The following is a 20,015-nucleotide window of genomic DNA, read 5'->3' as shown; positions in this document are numbered from 1 at the left end:
AGTCTTGCTCTGTCACCCAGGCTGGAGTGCAGTGGCACAATCTCAGCTCACTGCAACCTCCACCTCCTGGGTTCAAGCAATTCTCCTGCCTGAGACTCCTGAGTAGCTGGAATTATAGGCACGTGCCACAATGCCTGGCTAATTTCTGTATTTTTACTAGAGACAGGGTTTCACCATGTTGGGCAGGGTGATCTTGAACGCCAGACCTCAAGGTGATCCATCTGCCTGCCTCAGCCTCCTAAAGTGCTGCAAATACAGGCATGAGCTACCATGCTTGGCCTTTTCCTAGGTATTTTATTCTTTTTGTAGCAATTGTGAATGTGAGTTCATTCATGATTTGGCTCTCTGCTTGCCTGTTGTTGGTATATAGGAATGCTAGCAATTTTTGCACATTGATTTTATATCCTGAGACTTTGCTGAAGTTGCTTATCAGCTTAAGAAGCTTTTGGACTGAGACAATGGGTTTTCTAGATGTATGATCATGTCAACTACAAACAAAGATAGTTTGACTTCCTCTTTTCCTATTTAAATATGCTTTCTTTTTTTTGAGATGGAAGCTCACTCTGCCACCCAGGTTGGAGTGCAGCGGCATGATCTCAGCTCACTGCAACCTCTGCCTTCTGGGTTCAAGTGATTCTCCTGCCTCAGCCTCTGGAGTAGCTGGGATTACAGATGCCTGCCACCACACTCCACTAATGTTTTTTGTATTTTTAGTAGAGATAACATTTCACAATGTTGGCCAGGCAGGTCTCAAACTCCTGACTTCAAGCGATCTGCCACCTTGGCCTCCCAAAGTGCTGGATTATAGGCACAAGCCACTGCACCCACCTGGACTGAATACTCTTCATTTTTTTCTCTGGCCTGATTTCCTTGGCCTGAACTTCCAATCCTGTGTTGAGTAAGAGCGGTGAGAGAGGACATCTTTGTCTTGTGACAGTTTTCAAGGGGAATGCTTCCTGCTTTTGCCCATTCAGTATGATATTGGCTGTGAGTTTGTCATAAATAGCTCTTATTATTTTGAGATATGTTCCTTCACCACCTAGTTTATTGGGAGTTTATAATACGAAGGGATGTTGAACTTTATTGAAGGCCTTTTCTGCATCTATTGAGATGATTATGTGATTTTTGTCTTTAGATTTGTTTATGTGATGAATTACATTTATTGATTTGCATATGTTGAACCATCCTTGCATCCCAGGGATGAAGCCAACTTGATTGTGGTGGACAAGCCTTTAGATGTGCTGCTGTATTTGGTTTGCCAGTATTTTATTGAGAATTTTTGCATTGATATTCATCAGGGATATTGGCCTGAAGTTTTCTTTTTTTGTTGTATCTCTGTCAGGCTTTGGTATCAGGATGATGCTGGTCTTACAGAATGAGTTATGGAGGAGTCCCTCCTTTTCAGTTGTTTGCAATAGTTTCAAAAGAAAGGGTATCAGCTCCTCTTTGTATTTCTGGTAGAATTCAGCTGTAAATCCATCTGGTCGGGCTTTTTTTGGTTGGTAGGCTCTTTATTACTGCCTCAATTTCAGAACTTGTTATTGGTCTATTCAGGGATTCAGCTTCTTTTTGGTTCAGTCTCGGGAGTATGTATGTGTCCAGGAATTTATCTCTTTCTTCTAGATTTTCTAGTTTATTTGCATAGAGGCGTTTATAGTATTCTATGATGGTAGTTTGTATTCCCGTGGGGTCAGTGGTGAGATCCCTTGTATCATTTTTTTATTGTATCTATTTTATTCTTCTCTCTTTTCTTCTTTATTAATCTAGCTAGCAGTCTGTTTTATTGATTTTTAGAAAGAACCAGCTTTTTGATTTGCTGATTTTTTGGAGGATTTTTCCTGTCTCTATCTCCTTCACTTCTGCTCTGATATTAGTTATTTCATGACTTCTGCTAGCTTGGGTTTGTTTGCTCTTGGTTCTCTAATTTTTTAAATTGAGATGTTAGGTTGTTAACTTGAAATCTTTCTAGCTTTTTGATGTGTTCATTTAGTGCTGTGAAGTTCCCTCTTAACACTGTTTTAACTGTGTCCCAGAGATTGTGGTACATTGTCTCTTTGTTCTCATTAGTTTCAAAGAACTTCTTGATTTCTGCCTTAATTTCATTATTTACCCAAGAGTCATTCAAAAGCAGGTTGTTCAGTTTCCATGTAGTTGTGTGGTTTTGAGTGAATGTCTTAGTCTTGTGTTCTAATTTGATTGTGCTGTGGTCTGATAGACTGTTATGATTTTACTTCTTTTACATTTGCTGAAGAGTGTTTTACTTCCAATTATATGGTCAATTTTAGAGTAAATGCCATGTGGTGATGAGAAGAATGTATATTCTCGTCTTGTTTTTGGGTAGAGAGTTCTGTAGATATCTGTCAGATCCACTTGATCTGAGTTCAGGTCCTGAATATCTTTATTAATTTTCTGTCTTGATAATCTGTCTGATGTTGTCTGTGGGGTGTTAAAGTCTCCCGCTATTATTGTATGGGAGTTTAAGTCTCTTTTTAGGTCTCTAAGAACTTGTTTTATGAATCTGGGTGCTCCTGTATTAGGTGCATGTATATTTAGGATCATTAGTTCTCTTTGTTGAATTGAAGTCTTTACCACTGTGTAATGCCCTTCTTTGATCTTTGTTGGTTTAAAGTGTGTTTCATCAGAAACTAGGATTACAACCACTCCCTTTTTCTGTTTTCCATTTGCTTGGTAAATTTTCCTCCTTCCCTTTCTTTTGAGCCTATGTGTGACTTTGCATGTGAGATGGGTCTCTTGAAGACAGCATACCCATGGGTCTTGGCTCTTTATCCAGTTTGCCATTCTGTGCCTTTTAATTGGGGCATTTACCCCATTTACATTTAAGGTTACTTTTAAGGTTAGGTATTATTATGTGTGAATTTGATTCTGTCATCATGATGCTAGCTGATTATTTTGCAGATTTGTTTATGTGGTTGCTTCATAGTGTTACTGGTCTGTGTACTTCCATGTGTTTTTGTAGTGGCTAGTAATGGTTTTTCCCTTTCATATTTAGTGTTTCCTTCAGGAGCTCTTGCAAGGCAGGCCGGGTGATGACACATATCCTCAGCATTTGCTTGTCTGAAAGGGATCTTATTTGTCCTTCACTTATAAAGCTTAGTTTGACTGGATATGAAATTCTGGGTTGGAATTCTTTTCTTTAAGAGTGTTGAATATCGGCCCCCATTCTCTTCTGGCTTGTAAGATTTCCTCAGAGACTACTGTTAGTTGTTGGGCTTCCCTTTATATGTGACCTGGCCTTTCTCTCTGGCTGCCCTTAACATTTTTTCTTTAATTTAGACCTTGGAGAATCTGATGATTTTTTGTCTTGGGGTTGATCTTCTCATGGAGTATTATACTAGGGTTCTCTGGATTCCCAGAATTTGAATGTTGGCCTGTCTTGCTAGGTTAGGGAAGTTCTCCTGAATGATATCCTAAAGTATGTTTTCCAACTTGGTTCTATTCTCTGGTATTTTTTGGCTATCCCAGTCAGTTGTAGGTTCAGTCTCTCTAAATAATCCCATATTTCTCAGAGGTTTTGTTCATTTGTTTTTCGTTCTTTTTTCTCTATTCTTGTCTGCCTGTCTTATGTCAGAAAGATAGTCTTCAAGCTCTGAGATTCTTTCCTCTGCTTGGTCTATGCTGCTATTGATACTTTTGATTGGATTGTGAAGTTCTCATGTTGTGTTTTTCAGCTCCATCAGGTTGGTTATGTTCTTCTCTAAACTGGCTATTAGCTCCTGTATTGTTTTATCATGATTCTTAGCTTCTTTGCATTGGATTACAACATGTTTCTTTAGCTCAGCGAAGTTTGTTATTACCCACCTTCTGAAGCCTACTTCTGTCATTTCAGCCATCTCAGCCTCAGCCCAGTTCTGTGCCCTTGCTAGAGAGGTATCACAATCATTTGGAGGAGAAGAGGCATTCTGGCTTTTTGAGTTTTCAGCATTTTTGCATTATTTCTCACCTTTGTGGTCTTATCTACTTTTGATCTTTGAGGATGCTGACCTTTGAATGAGGTTTTTGTGGAGTCTTTTCTGTTGATGTTGTTTTTGTTTTCTGTTTGTTTTTCTTTTAGAGTCAGGCCACTCTACCATGGGGCTGGTGTGGTTTGCTGGGGCTCCCCTCTGGACTTCAGTTGCCTCAGTTTTTCCCCATACCTGGAGGTATCACCAGTGAAGTCTGCAAAACAGCAAAGATGGAAGCCAGCTCCTTCTTCTGGAAGTTCTGTCCCAGGGGGTTATTGACCTATTGCTGGCCCGCATGCACCTGTAGGAGGTGACTAGAGGCCCCTGTTCTGAGGTCTTACCCAGTCAGGAGGAATGAGATCAGGGACCTGTACAAAGAAGCAGTCTGGCTGTTTTTTGATACAGCAGGTGTGCTGCATTGGTGGGAACCCTTCCTGATCCAGACCGCCCGTATAGCCATCAGGCTGGAGTGGCTGAGTTGACCAAACCACAGAGATGGCAGCCACCCCTCCCCCAGGAACTTGGCCCCATCTCAGACCGACCAACGCACTGCTGTTGGCTGGTGGGGATTCCAAGCCAGTAGGTTGTAATTGGTGAGGTGCCATGGAAGTGGATCCCACAAAATGATGCTGCTTGGCTTCCTGGATTCAGCCCCCTTTCTAGGGATATGAACAAACAGATTTCCTGCCTTGCTAGGGATCCCAGGGCCAGAGTATGTAAAACTCCTAGGTTTCTCTGTGTGCCTTGAGTGGCTGCTCTGCCGAGACTCCATACAGATCTGTGGCATGGGCTCACGAAGGGATCCCCTGATTCACAGGTTTCAAAGATTCATGGGAGAAACATGGTTTCCCCGGAGGGGTCGTGTAATCACTCACTGCTTCCCTTGGCTGGGTGTGGGGGTTCCTTTGGCTCTGTGCTGCTCCTGGGTGAGCCGTCGCCTTCACCTACTTTTCTTCATTCTCCATGGGTTGATTTGTATGCCTAGTCAGTCCAAATATGAGAACCTGGATTTCAGTTGAAGGTGCTGAATTCATTGTGCCTTTTCATTCCTCTTTGTGAGTGCTGCAGACTGCAACTGCTTCTAATAAGCCATCTTTGATTGATCCCCTGGCATGACACATTTAAAATGTTCCTTCATAGTTGGACATCTTGATGATTTCAAATTACTTGCTATTTAGTGATTCAGCAAATATTTAGTACCTACTATATGTCAGGTACTGTGCTAGGCATTGAAGGTGTAATAGAGTGTGTCTGTCCTTAGGAATTTACACAGTAGTGAGGTTAGACAGTAAAAAATAAATTATCTGCATGATACTATTAAGAAAATACAAAGAGGACTGCCTTAGAGGTGACCTACTTGAAAGGAAGCCTAAACAAGTTTTTCTGAGAAGACTTAAATTGAGACCTACAATATGAGAAGAGCCAGCCACATGAAAGAAGCAGAAATGTGCTGCAGGTAGAGAAAGAGGGAAAGCCCCAAGAGTCTGTGCTAGGAAATGATCTAGGAATTGACAGAAAGGCTGTGTGATTGGAGTGCATTGGTCAATGGAAGAGGGCAACGATAAGGTTGAAAGGAAAGCATGGACTTGTAGGCCATAGAAATGCGAAGAAAAGGAAGCCATTAAAAGTTAAAGGAATGACATGATGTGATATGTTCCAAAAGGTCATTTTGGCTAAGGGGATAAATTAGAGGAGTAATTACAAGAATAGAAGAGTGGAAGCAGGTAGGAGGCTTTTGCAGTAGTCTTCTAACAGAAGATGATGGCTCAGAGATAGGATAGTGATTGTGGATATGAAGAGAAGTAGATATAAAGTTATTTTGAAGGTACTAGTAACTGCTAGATTGAATGTGGGTAGTAAGGGAAAGGGAGGAGTCAATTCTCAGATTTTGGTTATAGTAGCTTGTCACTCATTTGAGATTCAGAAAACTGCAAAGAGCAAGTTGTGTAGGGGAGAAATTAAGGGTTCTTTTTAGACATGTTAAGTTTGAGATGGCTAAGACATTCTAAGTAAAATTTTTTTTTGAGGAAGCAGTTGGATATGCATTTCTGGAGCTCAGGGAAGATGTCTGGGCTAGCAATACAAATTTGGAAGTCATCAGCTTGTAAATGATATTTATAGACATGAGAATGGATTTCCTAAAGAGAATGTATAAATTTGAGTAGCGGAAGAAAGAGTGGTTCAGTGTTGGAGGTAAATCTGTTTCAAGAAGGGAGTGATTAGCTCTATTGAATGTGCTTTGAGAGACCGAGGGCATTAAGTTTGTATGAAGAGAGTAGAAATAGTATGATTGATAATTTATGAGATTATGGGGATTGCTACATTGACATCTTCATCTGTGTGTCCTTTTGCTTTAATTCATTTAATATTTTCTTTGTGATAAAACTTTTTGAAGTGGGAATTTATAAAAATATAGATACTATTTATGCTTCTTCCTCCATACTCAACCGTATTAGCACCATTGAGAGTGAATTTCATGGCAACTATGCCATCATTTGGTGTTGGTTTTAAAGATAAAATATTTAAAGATTCCTTCATTTGCTCTTATTTCTGTCAAAAAGAAATAACTCTCCATGCATTTCTTTATATTTCCCTTTAGTTGAGTTTTTTTTTCATCTTCTGCCTATTTGGTTGATTTGTATGCCTAGTCAGTCTGAATCAGTAAAAACTGATATTTTACTCAAAAATTTGAATGATAGCTTTATAATTTAAAGATATTATTAATATTTTTTCTGTCATGTTCAATTCAATCTGTTATTCATTTTAATGTTACGTATTTTGAGTTCTGGTTTTGATTGCTGTGTATTTAAACTGAATAATCTTTTCCTATACTATTCACTTTCAAAACTGAGAAAATTTCATCCTTCCATTGATGTGATGAGTATTGTTTTTGTTTTCTATAATTTGATTTTTAAGATTTTTTAAACCATGTTGTGTTGATTCTGGCTTAAAACAAAGATCTAAGTTTTTCCAAGCGCTTTCCCCTCATCTGTACAATTTATTAGGTAGTTCTTATATATCCTCCTTTAGAAAGCTTGCATGATTGCATATTAAATTTGATATCTTTTACCTTTTTGTATACTCTGTTCCTTTACATTTCTGCCTTTATATTGCACCTTCTTGTTTAGTATTTTTGTTTAATAAATTCTTATATCTGGTAGTAGAAGCTCTAGCTGTTACTCTTTACTGCCTTTCTGTTATTGAGCTATTGTTTGATAATCTTACCTATTTTTTAAATAATGAATATTCATTAGTCATCTTCTTGTAATCCTTTTGCAAACAACAGTTCTTTTGTGTTTGTTTTTTTTTTGTTTGAGACAGGGTCTTGGTCTGTCCCTCCAGCTGAAGTACAGTGGTGCAATTACAGCCTATTGCAACCTCTGTCTCCGAGGCTCAAGTGATCCTCCCACCTCAGTCTCCCTAGTAGCTGGGACTAAAGGCACACACCACCATGCCTGGCTAATGTTCATATTTTTGTAGAGATGGGTTTTGCCATGTTGCCCAGGCTGGTCTTGAACTCCTGTGCTCAAACAATCTGCTCACCCCGGCCTCCCAAAGTGTTGGGATTATAGGCGTGAGCCACCACACCTAGGCCTCTTTTTGTGTGTTAATTTAATGTTTCCATCCATGAAATTTAGTATCTTTTATTTAGCCATGCCTTATTTTAAATTTATCTTAAAAATATATATATTTTTTGGTAACTTTTATAAAGGTTGGGGATACTTCCTAAGGTGATTCTTAAGATTCTTTTGTTGCTGTTTTCAGTTGTCATGGTGAATGGATTCTTTTTGTGTAATTTTCTTGCTGAACTTTACAAACATTATTGCAGACATATTTTATGTACCTTGTTACTTTACTAAACTCATTAATCCTTTGGATTTTGTATTTATTTAATTATATTACCTTCAGGTGGTAATACTTTCATTTATTACCAAAATGTATTCCTTTAATTTCTTTTTGAAGATATTAGAAAACTGAATTAATGGTCCATTTTGTCTTACTGAATTTTAAAGTTTCAGATTCTAAAGTTATACTATTGGTTATAATGTTAATTTTAATAAAAAGTTCCTTTTAAATAACGGAATAGTGTTTTTTGTGTGTGTGTCTGTGCATGTGTTTGTGTGTTTTTGTTTTTAAGAGACAGGGTTTCACCCTGTCACTCAGGATGGAGTGCAGTGGTGCAGTAGTCATAGCTCACTGTAACCCTGAACTCCAGGGCTCAAGCGATCCTCCCACCTTAGCCTCCTGAGTAGCTGGGACTATAGGCATGAGTCACCAAACCTGGCATAGAAGGTTTTTTTGTTTGTTTGTTTTGTTTTTGTGTGTGTGTTAAAAATGTGTTGAATTTACTAAATAGCATTTGAGCATTTGTTCATATAATCAGAAATTATTTAGTCTATTGATGTGGTATATAGATTTTCTTACAAAACTGTTATTTTGTTCTGAAAATAAACCTTCCTTGGACTAAGTGTGATTTATTACATTGCTGGATATTTTTCTAACATTTTATTTAAAACTTATATTTCTCTTCATTGGTGAGGCTCACCTGTAGGGGTTTGTGTGGTGTGTGTTCATACATGTTCTGGTATGTAGCTTTTAGGTGTTAATCAGGTTTTGACTTAGGTTTAGATTTGTCTCATTAAAGGAATGGTCATTATTTGATTCCATGCAAAATTGAGAGACTTGGTGTTCTGGATTTCTTTGTTGATGTTCTTTAAGGATATCTCTGTTTCTTCCTTAAATATATTTGGGTTCTTCTAATTCCTCTACTTTCAGTTTTAGTAATTTTCCTGTAGAAAATAATAAATTTCTTTGAAGATTTCAAATTTATTATTTATACATACTGTATATTATAGCCTATATCAGTTTCGTATTAATTTTATAATACATTCTGTATTAATTTTTATAATATCATTTTCACCTGATTTTGTAGATAGATTTTTGCTTTCTTCTTTATTAAATTTACATAGGGTTATCTATTAATCTTTTCAAAGAACTGGGTTATAGTTTTAATTATCATTTTGTGTTTCTAATTCATCTTTTTTTCCTATTTTCTTCTACTATTCTTTGGGTTTTATGCTATTTTTCTTAGATATATTTAGCTGTATACTTTTTCTTTTTAAAACTGACCTGTGACTTTATAAGAGTATTGCTTTGGGCACCTTTCATTGTTCTTGATATGTAGTGTAGTCATTCCTTCCTTGAATTATGTTGTTTCTTTTTCATCCAGTTATTAAAGATTGTGCTTCAAATTTTATATTCTTGTCTTTTTGTTTTGTTGCATCGTGATGAGAGATTATAGTCTTCAAATTGTCTCCTTTTTTTTCCTTTTAAATAAATATTGAGATTTAATATGTGATCTTTTGGCTTTGAAGAACTTCCCGCACAAATTGTTGTATGTCAGGAGGGTTTGTGTATGTGAAGCGTATTTATTCTTCTTAGTGTTTTGCCATAATGTAAGAAGGTAAAAGTGATTTTTTTTTTTCATTATGTACTTGGACAGTGGATGGCATTCCCAATGACAGTAGTGATAGTGAAATGGAGGACAAAACTACAGCTAATTTGGCAGCCTTGAAACTTGATGAGTGGCTCAATTTCAAACTAGAGCCAGAGGTAAGTTGCTTTCAAGTAGTGTAATACATTTCTTTCATTCAGTTAGTGTGAATTGATATGTAGTATGATAAAAATTTTTCCTTTACTGTTGAGCCCTTAGTATCAGAGAATACAGCTTGTTTTTCAGTTTTCATAGGGACCTCATTCATTCTCTTCTGTATTGGGGTTTATTCCAACAGAGGACTTGGAAAACCTAGTTGTGGCTCATTATTTAAGCAAGGTAATTGTCTTAGTCTGTTGTTGCTGCTATAGTAATTTATAAAGAACAGAAATTTATTTCTCACAGTTCTGAAGGATGTTAAGTCTGAGATCAAGGTGCTGACATTGGGCGAGGGCTGCTTAACCCTGCCTCCTCTAGAGTGGAGGAATACTGTGTCCTCACACGGCGAAAGGCAGAAGGGCAAGAGGGGATGGACTCCCTCCATCCAGCTCTTTTATAAGGATACCTAGTTCCATTTGTGAAGCCAGAGCCCTCATGACTCAATCACCCCTCAAAGGCCAACACCTCCCATTATTATTGCATTGGAGGTTAAGTTTCAACATGAAAATTTGGACAAAAACTTCTAACTATAGCAGTACTCCTTGAATATTTCTGGATATATAAGAAAGTATTGAGTATCGGGTACACAGGAACTCTCTTTATTTTGTATAACTGTGTTTCTGAGAGAAAGATATGATTCCATACTGTTTTCTCTTTTTCATATACTTCTGAATTGGGGGTTTGAGGGAGGAGGAATGTTTCTTTTCAAATTACAAATTTTGTGACAGAGCCTCCCCTTGATTCTATCTCTACTGACCAAGATCATTCTCTATACATTTTTGGGAGGCGCCAAGCTGTCAGTAGTTAACACTGGCTAGGTTTACTATTTTAGCATCCATTCATTCATCACTTCAACCTACTACACTCTCACTTCCATTCCCACCAATCCATCACTTCACTGAAACTGTACTTGCCAAGGTCAACTGTGTCCTTCTGTTATCAAAGTCAGTCTACTGTCCTGAATAAATGTGACTTCTCTATATTATTTATCACTATTGTCCATATCCTCCTTTTTGTACTCCTGCCCTTCACCAGTTTTCTTCCTTACTCCTGCCCCAAATTCTTTGTCACTAGTTACTGTAACATTAATCTTTCTTAATTCTTTCTCTGTAGTCAGTCCTTCTTAGTTGTTTCACAGACCCTGCTGTATGTGTTTGTGCCTTAAATTTTAAGTTGTCTAGCACTTTGTGGCTTACTCTTATCTTCTTACTCCCTCTGTACAGTCCCCGGGGACTTTACCTCTATGTGTATATTTTGCAATAATTTAGGAACTGGTGACTTTCAAGTTTAGAGCTGTATCTTAGACCTTTCTATGAATCCAGCTGCCTTCAGGACATGATCATTTGGATGTTCTACAGGCACTAAAATAACACTATGAACTACATATATTTTTATTTACCCTGCTGCTACTTTTCCAGTATTAATCACACTCTACCACAACTATTGTTTACTGTTTTTCTTATTAGACTATTTAATTTGATTTTGTGTCTTAGTGCCTAAAATATAATAAATAAATTTTATTTCATTCACCCATTAAAAATAATGAAATTGGTAGTAAATTATATGAAATGTGAAATATGTTTATTGGAAACAGTTGCAAACTAATGGAAACTAATCAAACAGGTGTTTTGCATATGTGATATTCATTTGCTTATATCTATTTGAACTATTACAGGCAGCTAGTTTATTGCTGCAGCTCAGACAGAAGTGGCATAGCTTATTTTTACGCCGAATGAGAGCTCCATCTAAACCTTGGTCTCAAGTTGATGAAGCTACCATAAGAGCAATTATAGCTGTTTTAAGCACTGAAGAACAGTCTGCAGGTTTACAACAACCATCTGGGATTGGTCAAAGGCCAAGGCCTATGTCTTCAGAAGAGCTTCCTTTGGCCTCTTCTTGGAGGTCAAATAATAGTAGGAAAAGTTCAGCAGATACTGAATTTTCTGATGAGTGTACTACTGCAGAAAGGTAAATTTATGACATTTTACCAAAATGGGTCACTTTTTCTTCAGGAAAATGAATTATTTATCTTAGAATCGTGTGCTTTTATAATATTTAAAAATTACTTTTTTATAATCTAAGATCCATGAAAATGTAGCAATAAAGTGGAAAGAGTTTTCTACTTGTCCAACTTAATTCTTCTAAGTATTGTTAATATGAATTTTAAACTATTGGTATCTGTCAGTTATTTAATAAGGCAACTCTTTGTCAGGAAAAGATCAAAATATCTAATTTCTAGAATTGGGTCTCTCAAAAATATATAGGTATTTTAAGATTATATATTTTACTTGATATATGTGAAGTAACATTTTACCTAGATACTCTGAGCCGTACTGGCTATGGCCATTTAGAAGAACAACCTCCTTATAAGCCTTATCTAGATATCAGTACTGCTGACTAGCATTCCTATAGAAAAGTACTTCAGTCAGTGACACATGCAATGCCAGTTCTTGGTGTGAGGGATCTAAAAGTGTACAAAAGAGATAAGATCTCCTCCAGAGGATTTACATTTGATTGAGGGGAGGCATATAATAAGTAAACAAATTTACTGTCATATGACAACATATCTGTTATAATTTAGCCAAATTCTTCTTTTGTTCTTTTGCAATTAAATGTGGTGGTGTTTTTGTTTATGAATATTAATGAGACACCTCATACTGAATTATTTATGTAAAAAATATATTCCAGTAATATGATAGTGGTTACAATAAATCATTGGCCATGATTCAGAAGTGTTTCTGGTTATAAAAACATTTGTTAGAATCAAATTTATTTTATATCAGGTTTTCACCTTGTTGAAATTCATAACAAAAAACATTCTTGGCTATGAGGCTAGTTTTGGCAATACTGTAGAAAAGTCTCTATAATAAGAATTTGATTTTATAGTTAAACTGAAAATAGAAACAATGGAAACATAAAAAATACATAATGCTTACTGTTTTTCAAGGATCAGGTGGGGTTTTTAGTACTTTTTTTTTTTATCAGATTTTTGCATATTTGAATGAAATATAAAGGCTTAATATCATTTAAGACTTTAATTAAAGAGGAATAAAACATTGGTTTCCATGTTCTTCAGATACTACATTTTAGTAGTAATTTAACCAGTTTCCTAGGAAAGCTTGTAAAATGCGTGCCTGAACCTTTCTTTCTGGTCTAGACCCTGCTGAGAAAAAGGGAGACTAAAAAGTACATTTTTTTACTTAGATACTCCCCAATACTCCCCACTTTTTGAAAATATTGTTCTAAAATTTTATTGAGCATTAGTTATTTAGAATGTGGGAATATATTTCCATAGGAATTATTCTGTGGTAGAGTTATTCCTAAACCAGTCTATGAAAAATTCTGTTAGATTCAAGAAACATGACATACTAATATATAATGCATGAGTGTTCCTTGTATGCTGATGCAAATGAATCAATAATTTGAGACAATTGAGGAAATTATTATTTTATTGGGATTGGTAACCACTTTGGTTATGTAGGGACAATGCACCCCATTTTAACAGATGCATATTTAAATATGGAAGGATAAAATGACATGATGTGTGGAATTTACTTTTAAATATGTAAGCCAAAACAGAAAAGAAGCAAGAAAGAAAAAACAAAATAATGTTAGGTAAATCAAGTCGGTGAAATGTTCAAGAAACTAGGTCAGTGGTACTGTGAGATGTCGTACATTCTGGATTTGTCTCTGCTTTTTTCCTGGCACTATGTATTTCTATACCCTATGTATCTTTTATTTTTTATTTATTTTTATGTTTTATTTTTTGAGACAGTCTCTCTTTGTCACCCAGGCTGGAGTGCAGTGGCGCGATCTCAGCTCACTGTAACCTCCGCCTCCTGGGTTCAAGCAATTCTCCTGCCTCAGTCTTCTGAGTAGCTGGACTTGCAGATGCACGCCACCACGCCCGGCTAATTTTTGTGTTTTTAGTAGAGGTGGGGTTTCACCATGTTAGTCAGACTGGTCTCGAACTCCTGACCTCATGATCTGCCCACCTCAGCCTCCCAAAGTGCTGGGATTACAAGCGCAAGCCACTGCGCCCGGACTCCATACCCTATGTATCTTATGTAAGCTGGTGGTTAGCTCTCAGGGCTTGATTGCATCCAATGTTTTAACAATAATATTTTATAGGTGGTGTTGTGAACTTTATATTGCAATACATCAGGAAGCACTTAATGTCTGATTGTCCCAGAAAGACTCGTACTTTAAGAAAAATTATGAAATTCCTGACTGCCATGTTTGTGGCATTTATTCATAGAATTTCTTAGAATAGAAAAATCTTGGAGTTTAGATGTAATCCTTTTATTTAACAGATAAGGAAATTAAAGCTCCGATAAGTTAAGAGGCTTGCCCAGGATCTCATACCTAGTTAGGCGTAAATTTAGAGCTGTCATAGACATCTGTATTTCCTGACCTTAGTGTTTTTAAATAATATTCCATAAATCATAAGATCATTGGGACTTTGAATTAAAATGGCATCTGCTTTGTATTATAAACTTATACATAACTGATCTTTGTATTACGAACTTATATATAACTGATCTTTGCTTCCTCCTTCTTGCTCAAGAATACTGATGAAATCTCCATCTCCAGCATTACACCCACCTCAGAAGTACAAAGATAGAGGAATTTTACATCCTAAACGAGGCACCGAGGACCGATCCGATCAGTCTTCTGTGAAATCTACAGACAGCAGTAGTTACCCAAGTCCTTGTGCTAGTCCTTCTCCTCCATCCTCAGGAAAGGTAGAGTATCTGAAAGAAAATGTAGTAAGGAACAGATTTGTAGCACATGTAATGCTAAGTAAATAAAATTGTAAAACAATTAGAGTACTTTTCTAATTGTGGCCTCTTTTCTAGATGTAAATTGAAGCTAGCAAACTTGATACACTTTGAGTAAATGTAAAATTTTTCCTGCATGGCAAATATTTCTAGTTATTACCATCTTGGGGTATTTTAGAATGCTTTAAAACTATAGATCATTCACTACTGGCATGTAGTTAGGCTGTTTATTATTTGTTTCCTATTTGTTTCGAACCTTTTTTTTTTGAAATGGGGTCTCACTCTTTTACCCAGGCTGGAGTGTTGTGGTACAATCATATCCACTGCAGCCTTGAACTCCTGGGCTCAAGTGATCTTCACACCTCAGCTTTTGAGTAACTGGGACCACAGGTGCATGCCACTATGCCCAGCTGATTAAAGAAAAATTCTTTTTTTATAGATGGGGATCTCCCTTTGTTGCCTAGGTTGGCCTCAAACTCCTGGGCTCAAGTGATCCTCCCATCTCAGCCTCCGAGTGGCAGGGATTACAGGTGTGAGCCGCCATGCCCAGCCCTTTAGAAACTTTTTTGCTAAAATAAATAACAAAAAGATTAATTTAACTTTGGTTCATAATTTCAGAATTGAAAACAGTGGTTTCTGTCTGTTGTTAATTGATTTCTACAGTGGTTATATTTAAAAAACAAGATGGGATAGGGTTAGGAAGGTAGGAAATGTTGATATGGAATTGAAAACTGTACCTTTAAAAAAACTTGTAATAAGAATAATTTCAAATGTTCATTATGTGATTACTTTTACTTTCCTGTTTTAGTAGCTGAGTAGGTATTTGATTAGAGGTTATTTAGCTGCATATTGTATTTTGATGAATGTGTCTATTGAAATACTCTTTGTTAAATAAGAGGAAAATAAATGTTTTTGTAGATTTGCATTCTTAGGTTTTGAAGTTTTTTGGTTTATTTATATACCTTTATTAAGGTGTAATTTACAATAAAATTCACCAGTTTAAACTGTATAATTTAATGAATTTTGACAAATGTAAACAATCATGTAACTATACCACGATTATCTACATATTTCCATCACCCCTACTCCCTGGTAACCCATTGTTCTGCTCTTTGTCCTTTGAGTTTTGCCTTTTCTGGAATTTCCTGTAAATGGAATCATATATATGTAACGTTTTGTGTCTAGCTTATTTCACTTAATAGAATCCTTTTGAAATTCTATTAAGTGAAATAGGCCAGACACAAAATGCTACATACATAAGATTGAATGTATCAACAATCTATCCATATTGTTGAGTATATTATTAGTTTATCTTATTGCTGAGTAGTATTCCATTTCTAGATAGACTGGTTTGTTTTTCCATTCATCAGTTGATGGACATTTGGGTTGTTTGCACTTTTTGGCTGTTATGAATAAAGTTGCTAACATTGTACTAACTGGTACTAACATTCAAGTTAAATCTTCGTGTCTAAATATGTTTTCTATTCTTTGGCAAATCCCTAGGATTAGTATTGTTTGAGTTGTTTGATAAATGTATATTTAGCTTTACAAGAAACTGTCCAACTGTTTTCCAAAATGACAGTACTATGTTGCATTTCCTTTAACAATCTTTAAGAATTCCATTTGTTCCATATTCTTGACAGTATTTGGCATTATTAGCCTTTGTAATTTTAGCCATTCCAGTTGGGTATGTAGTAATAGGCCATTATAGTTTTAATTTGTATTTTCCCAGTTACTAATGATGTTGAGCATCTTTTCATGTGCTTATTAGCCATTGTGTATCATCTTTGTGAAATGTTCAAATTTTAGTTCACTTTTTGTTGTTAGTTTTTGGTGATTTGTCATCTTTCACTGAGTTGTAAAAGTTTTCTGTATATTCTGGGTACAAGGCTTAATTATTATATGTTTTGCATATGTTTTCTAACAATATGTGTTAGATATGTTGTTTTTCCATTTCCTTAACAGTGTCTTTTGAAGAGCAAATGTTTTTCATTTTGATGGAGTCCATTTCATCAACTTTTTCTATTATGATTCGTATTTTTTGTGTACTAAGAAATTTTGTGTACCAAACCCAAGATCATAATTTTCTCCTGTGTTTTCTTTTAGAAGTTTTATAGTTGGCAATCTTTTGCTTATACAATTTTTCCAGTACCATTTGTTAAAAACCATTTTTTTTTCCATTGAGTTACTTTGACACCTTTGTCAAAAATCAACTGGCCATAAATATGTGGTCTACTTATTGGACTCTTTAGTTTCATTAATCTCTCTCTCTCTCTCTCTCTCTCTCCCCCCCCTTTATATATGATATATATTAATATATTTATATACTATGTATTTATATATTAATATATTGTATATAATAGTATATAATATATAGTATATTTATATATGATATTTTATATATTTGCCAGTGGTACACTGACATTATTTTAGTGGCTTTATAGTAAGTCTTGAAATCAGTTAATCCTTCACCTTCAATCAATTGTCCTTCAACTTTGTTTATCTTCTTCAATATTGTTTTGGCTGTTCCAGGTCCTTTGTACTTTCGTATAAACTTTAAAGTCAGCTCATCAGTTTCTACAGAAAAATATTTTGGTATTTTGAGTGGAATTGCATTGAATCTATAGATCAATTTGAAAAAAATCAACAATTAACACTTTTTAGTCTTCTAATCCATAAGCATAGTATATCTGTTCATTATTTGGATAGTCTTTAATTTCCCTCAACAATGTTTGATAAATATCAGAGTACAAGTATTACACATTTTTTGTTAAATTTATCCCTAAGTATTTAATGTTTTTGATACTGTTTTTTAGAATTTTAATTGGAGGTGTTCATTGCTAGTATATACAAATACATTTGATATTTATATATTTGCCTGAATCTTATGACCTTACTTCATTTATTAATTCTATTAGCTTTTTATACCATCTGATAATAAAGATAGTTTTACTTTTTTTCCTTTTCAATCTGATTGCTGTTTCTTTTTTACCTTATCTCTCTGGCCAGAGCCTCCAGTAAAATGCTGTTCAGTGTTGAGAGCCACATATCTTTGCCTTGATCTTAGGAGGAAAGCATTTTTTGTCTATTAGTATGGTGAATTCCTTGCTTGATTTTCTTATGTTTATATCTCACTTGGTCATGGTGTTATTTTTATATATTGCTGGATTTGATTTTGTTAAATGAGGGATCTTTGTTCATGAGGGGTATTATTCTGTAGTTCTTCTTTGTTATGTATCTTTGTATGGTTTTGATGTCAGAGTAATGCTGGCCTCATAAGATTAGTTGGGAAGTGTTTGTCCCACTTCAGTATTTTAGAAGAGATATGTAGAATTGGTATTATTTCTTCCTTGAATATTTGATAGAATTCACTAATGAAGCCATTTATTTATTTATTTTTATTTTTTATTTTTTGAGACAGTCTCACTCTGTCACCCAGGCTGGAGTGCAGTGGCGCAATCTCGGCTTACTGCAAGCTCCACCTCCTGGGTTCACGCCATTCTCCTGCCTCAGCCTCCTGAGTAACTGGGATTACAGGCATGTGCCACCATGCCTGGCTAATTTTTTGTATTTTTTAGTAGAGACAGGGTTTCACCATGTTGGTCAGGCTGGTCTCGAACTCTTGATCTCAAGTGATCCGCCCTCCTCAGCCTCCCAAAGTGCTGGGATTGCAAGCGTGAGCCACAGCGCCTGGCCAACAGTGTTCTTTTATTTTACACTTTACTCCTTTGTGTTACTGTTTTCATACATTTTGTTTTTATATAAATGCTATAATGTATTATTTTTACTTTAGTCAATTATCTTTTACGAAGATTTCAAAGCCAGAAAAATATATTTTTATATTTATTATTTACTAATCTTGTGCTCATTATTCTTTTGTGTTAATACGAATGTGCACTTTGTATTATTTACTACTGCCTGATAAACCTCCTTTCTGGGACTCTGGATACACAGATACAAGACCATTGCATATGGTTCAACAGGTCACCAATGTTCTCTTCATTTTTTTCAGTCATTTTTGGTGTCTAATCTGGTGTTCTTTCCTTCTCATGTGTTTTCAAAGGCTGTATTTTCATCTCTAGAAGTTCCTTTTGCGTCTTTTAAAAATTTTAAAAATATATACACACACACACACACACACACACACACACACATATATATATATATATGTATATATATCTTCTGGCTGGGCTTGGTTTATGTCTGTAATCTCAATGGTTTGGGAGGCCAGGTTGGGATGATAGCTTGAGGCCAGGAATTTGAGAACAATCTGGGCAACATAGGAAGACCCCATCATCTCTACAAAAGAATAAAAAAACTAGTTGGGCATGGTGATGGGCCACCTGTATTGCTAGCTTCTGGGGAGGCTGAGGCAGGAGGATCACGTGAACCCAGGAATTTGAAGTTATAGTGAGCTATGATTGTGCCATTCCAGCCTGGATGACAGAGTGAGACTCTGTCTCCCTAAAAAAAACTAAGTAAATAATATCTTCCATTTCTCCTCTCATTATGTTCAAGTTTTCCTCTACTTTCTTGAACATAATGAATGTTTTTATAACAGATGCTTTAACATTCTTGTCTCCTAACTACATCAACTCTGTCATCTCTGAGACTGTTTCTGTTTATTACTTTTGGCATTTTTTTTCTTTTACTTTTGTTTCTGTTTTGTCTTCTTGTTATCCAGTGCTTTGTGGAGAAAATATAAGAGTACAAATTTTATATTCCATATGCACATGGGAAACGGGTTCAGATTTGTAAAGAGCTAATAAAAATCTACTTGTAGATGTGTCTGATTGCTCATTGCAATCAGAGTCTCAAGATGACAACAGTATTTAACTTCTCTTTGGCCTTCATTATGTAAATAACAACCTTTGTATATTCTCCTGTTTTGTGTTTCTTGTAATTTTGTTGGGCAGCTAGGTTTTTGTATATTCCTTTCAATAGGGTGAGACTTTGTTCTAATTCACAGTTTAGTTGCAATCAGTTGAATCCTTTTGAAGTTTGCTTTTAAGTAATGTTAGGGTTGGGCCAGAGCAGTCTTTATTCTGTTACTAATTTAGTTCCAATACTAAGGTATGGCCCTTCTGTGGGCCAGTACCATATGTATTACAGGTTCTATCTCTTCTGGCTGAAGATAACATGAAATATTCCCAGCCATGTGTGAGCTCTAGGAATTGTTTGGTCTACTTGTTTTCCTTTGGATCTTCCCCTAGCCTTGGGTTATTTATCTTTTCTCTCACTCATGTTCAGGTCAGCACTTAGCCAAAAACTTGTGGGAACCCCTCTGCATTTTCTTTGGAGCTCTCTTTATGTGCAGCTCTTTTCTATCTAACATAGTACATTGCCATGCACAGTAGCCACTTCGGTCTCTGAACTCCAGTTTCTTTCTGCACAACTTAATGAGACCACTGGACTGTTTTTCTTTGTCCTCTGAAAACTGCCTCCAGGCAGTAAGCTGGAGAAGTATTTATTTTGTTTTTGGATTTTGAAAGTATATTAAAACATTTCCTGAAAGTATATTTGAGGTATAAACCAAAGTTGGTACTCCAGGATCCTTTGTTGATAAGGGATTTTGAATGCTGTGAAAATGAGTACTTGTTTTTAGCTAACTTTATTTTG

The 20,015-nt window shown here is 35.8% G+C and overlaps 2 protein-coding genes across 3 annotated transcripts in view; one reads left to right on the top strand and one right to left on the bottom strand.

Annotated features, from left to right (window-relative positions):
- REEP5 (receptor accessory protein 5) overlaps positions 1-20,015 on the bottom strand; it is an 806,416-nt gene that overhangs the window by 702,437 nt on the left and 83,964 nt on the right. The gene's annotated exons all lie outside the window — the stretch shown is intronic.
- The window catches only part of YTHDC2 (YTH N6-methyladenosine RNA binding protein C2), an 86,826-nt gene that overhangs the window by 62,414 nt on the left and 4,397 nt on the right, over positions 1-20,015 (top strand). For both annotated transcript variants that reach the window (XM_050793033.1, XM_050793034.1), the window contains 3 exons: positions 9,466-9,575; positions 11,291-11,583; positions 14,183-14,360. In XM_050793033.1, coding sequence (XP_050648990.1) covers positions 9,466-9,575; positions 11,291-11,583; positions 14,183-14,360 — 581 coding nt within the window. The remainder of the gene's footprint in view (positions 1-9,465; positions 9,576-11,290; positions 11,584-14,182; positions 14,361-20,015) is intronic.

This window comes from Macaca thibetana, chromosome 6 (assembly GCF_024542745.1).
Source record: "Macaca thibetana thibetana isolate TM-01 chromosome 6, ASM2454274v1, whole genome shotgun sequence".
NCBI lineage: Eukaryota > Metazoa > Chordata > Mammalia > Primates > Cercopithecidae > Macaca > Macaca thibetana.
Note: the sequence above shows the minus strand (reverse complement) of the source record. Positions and strands in the feature narration are given on the sequence as shown.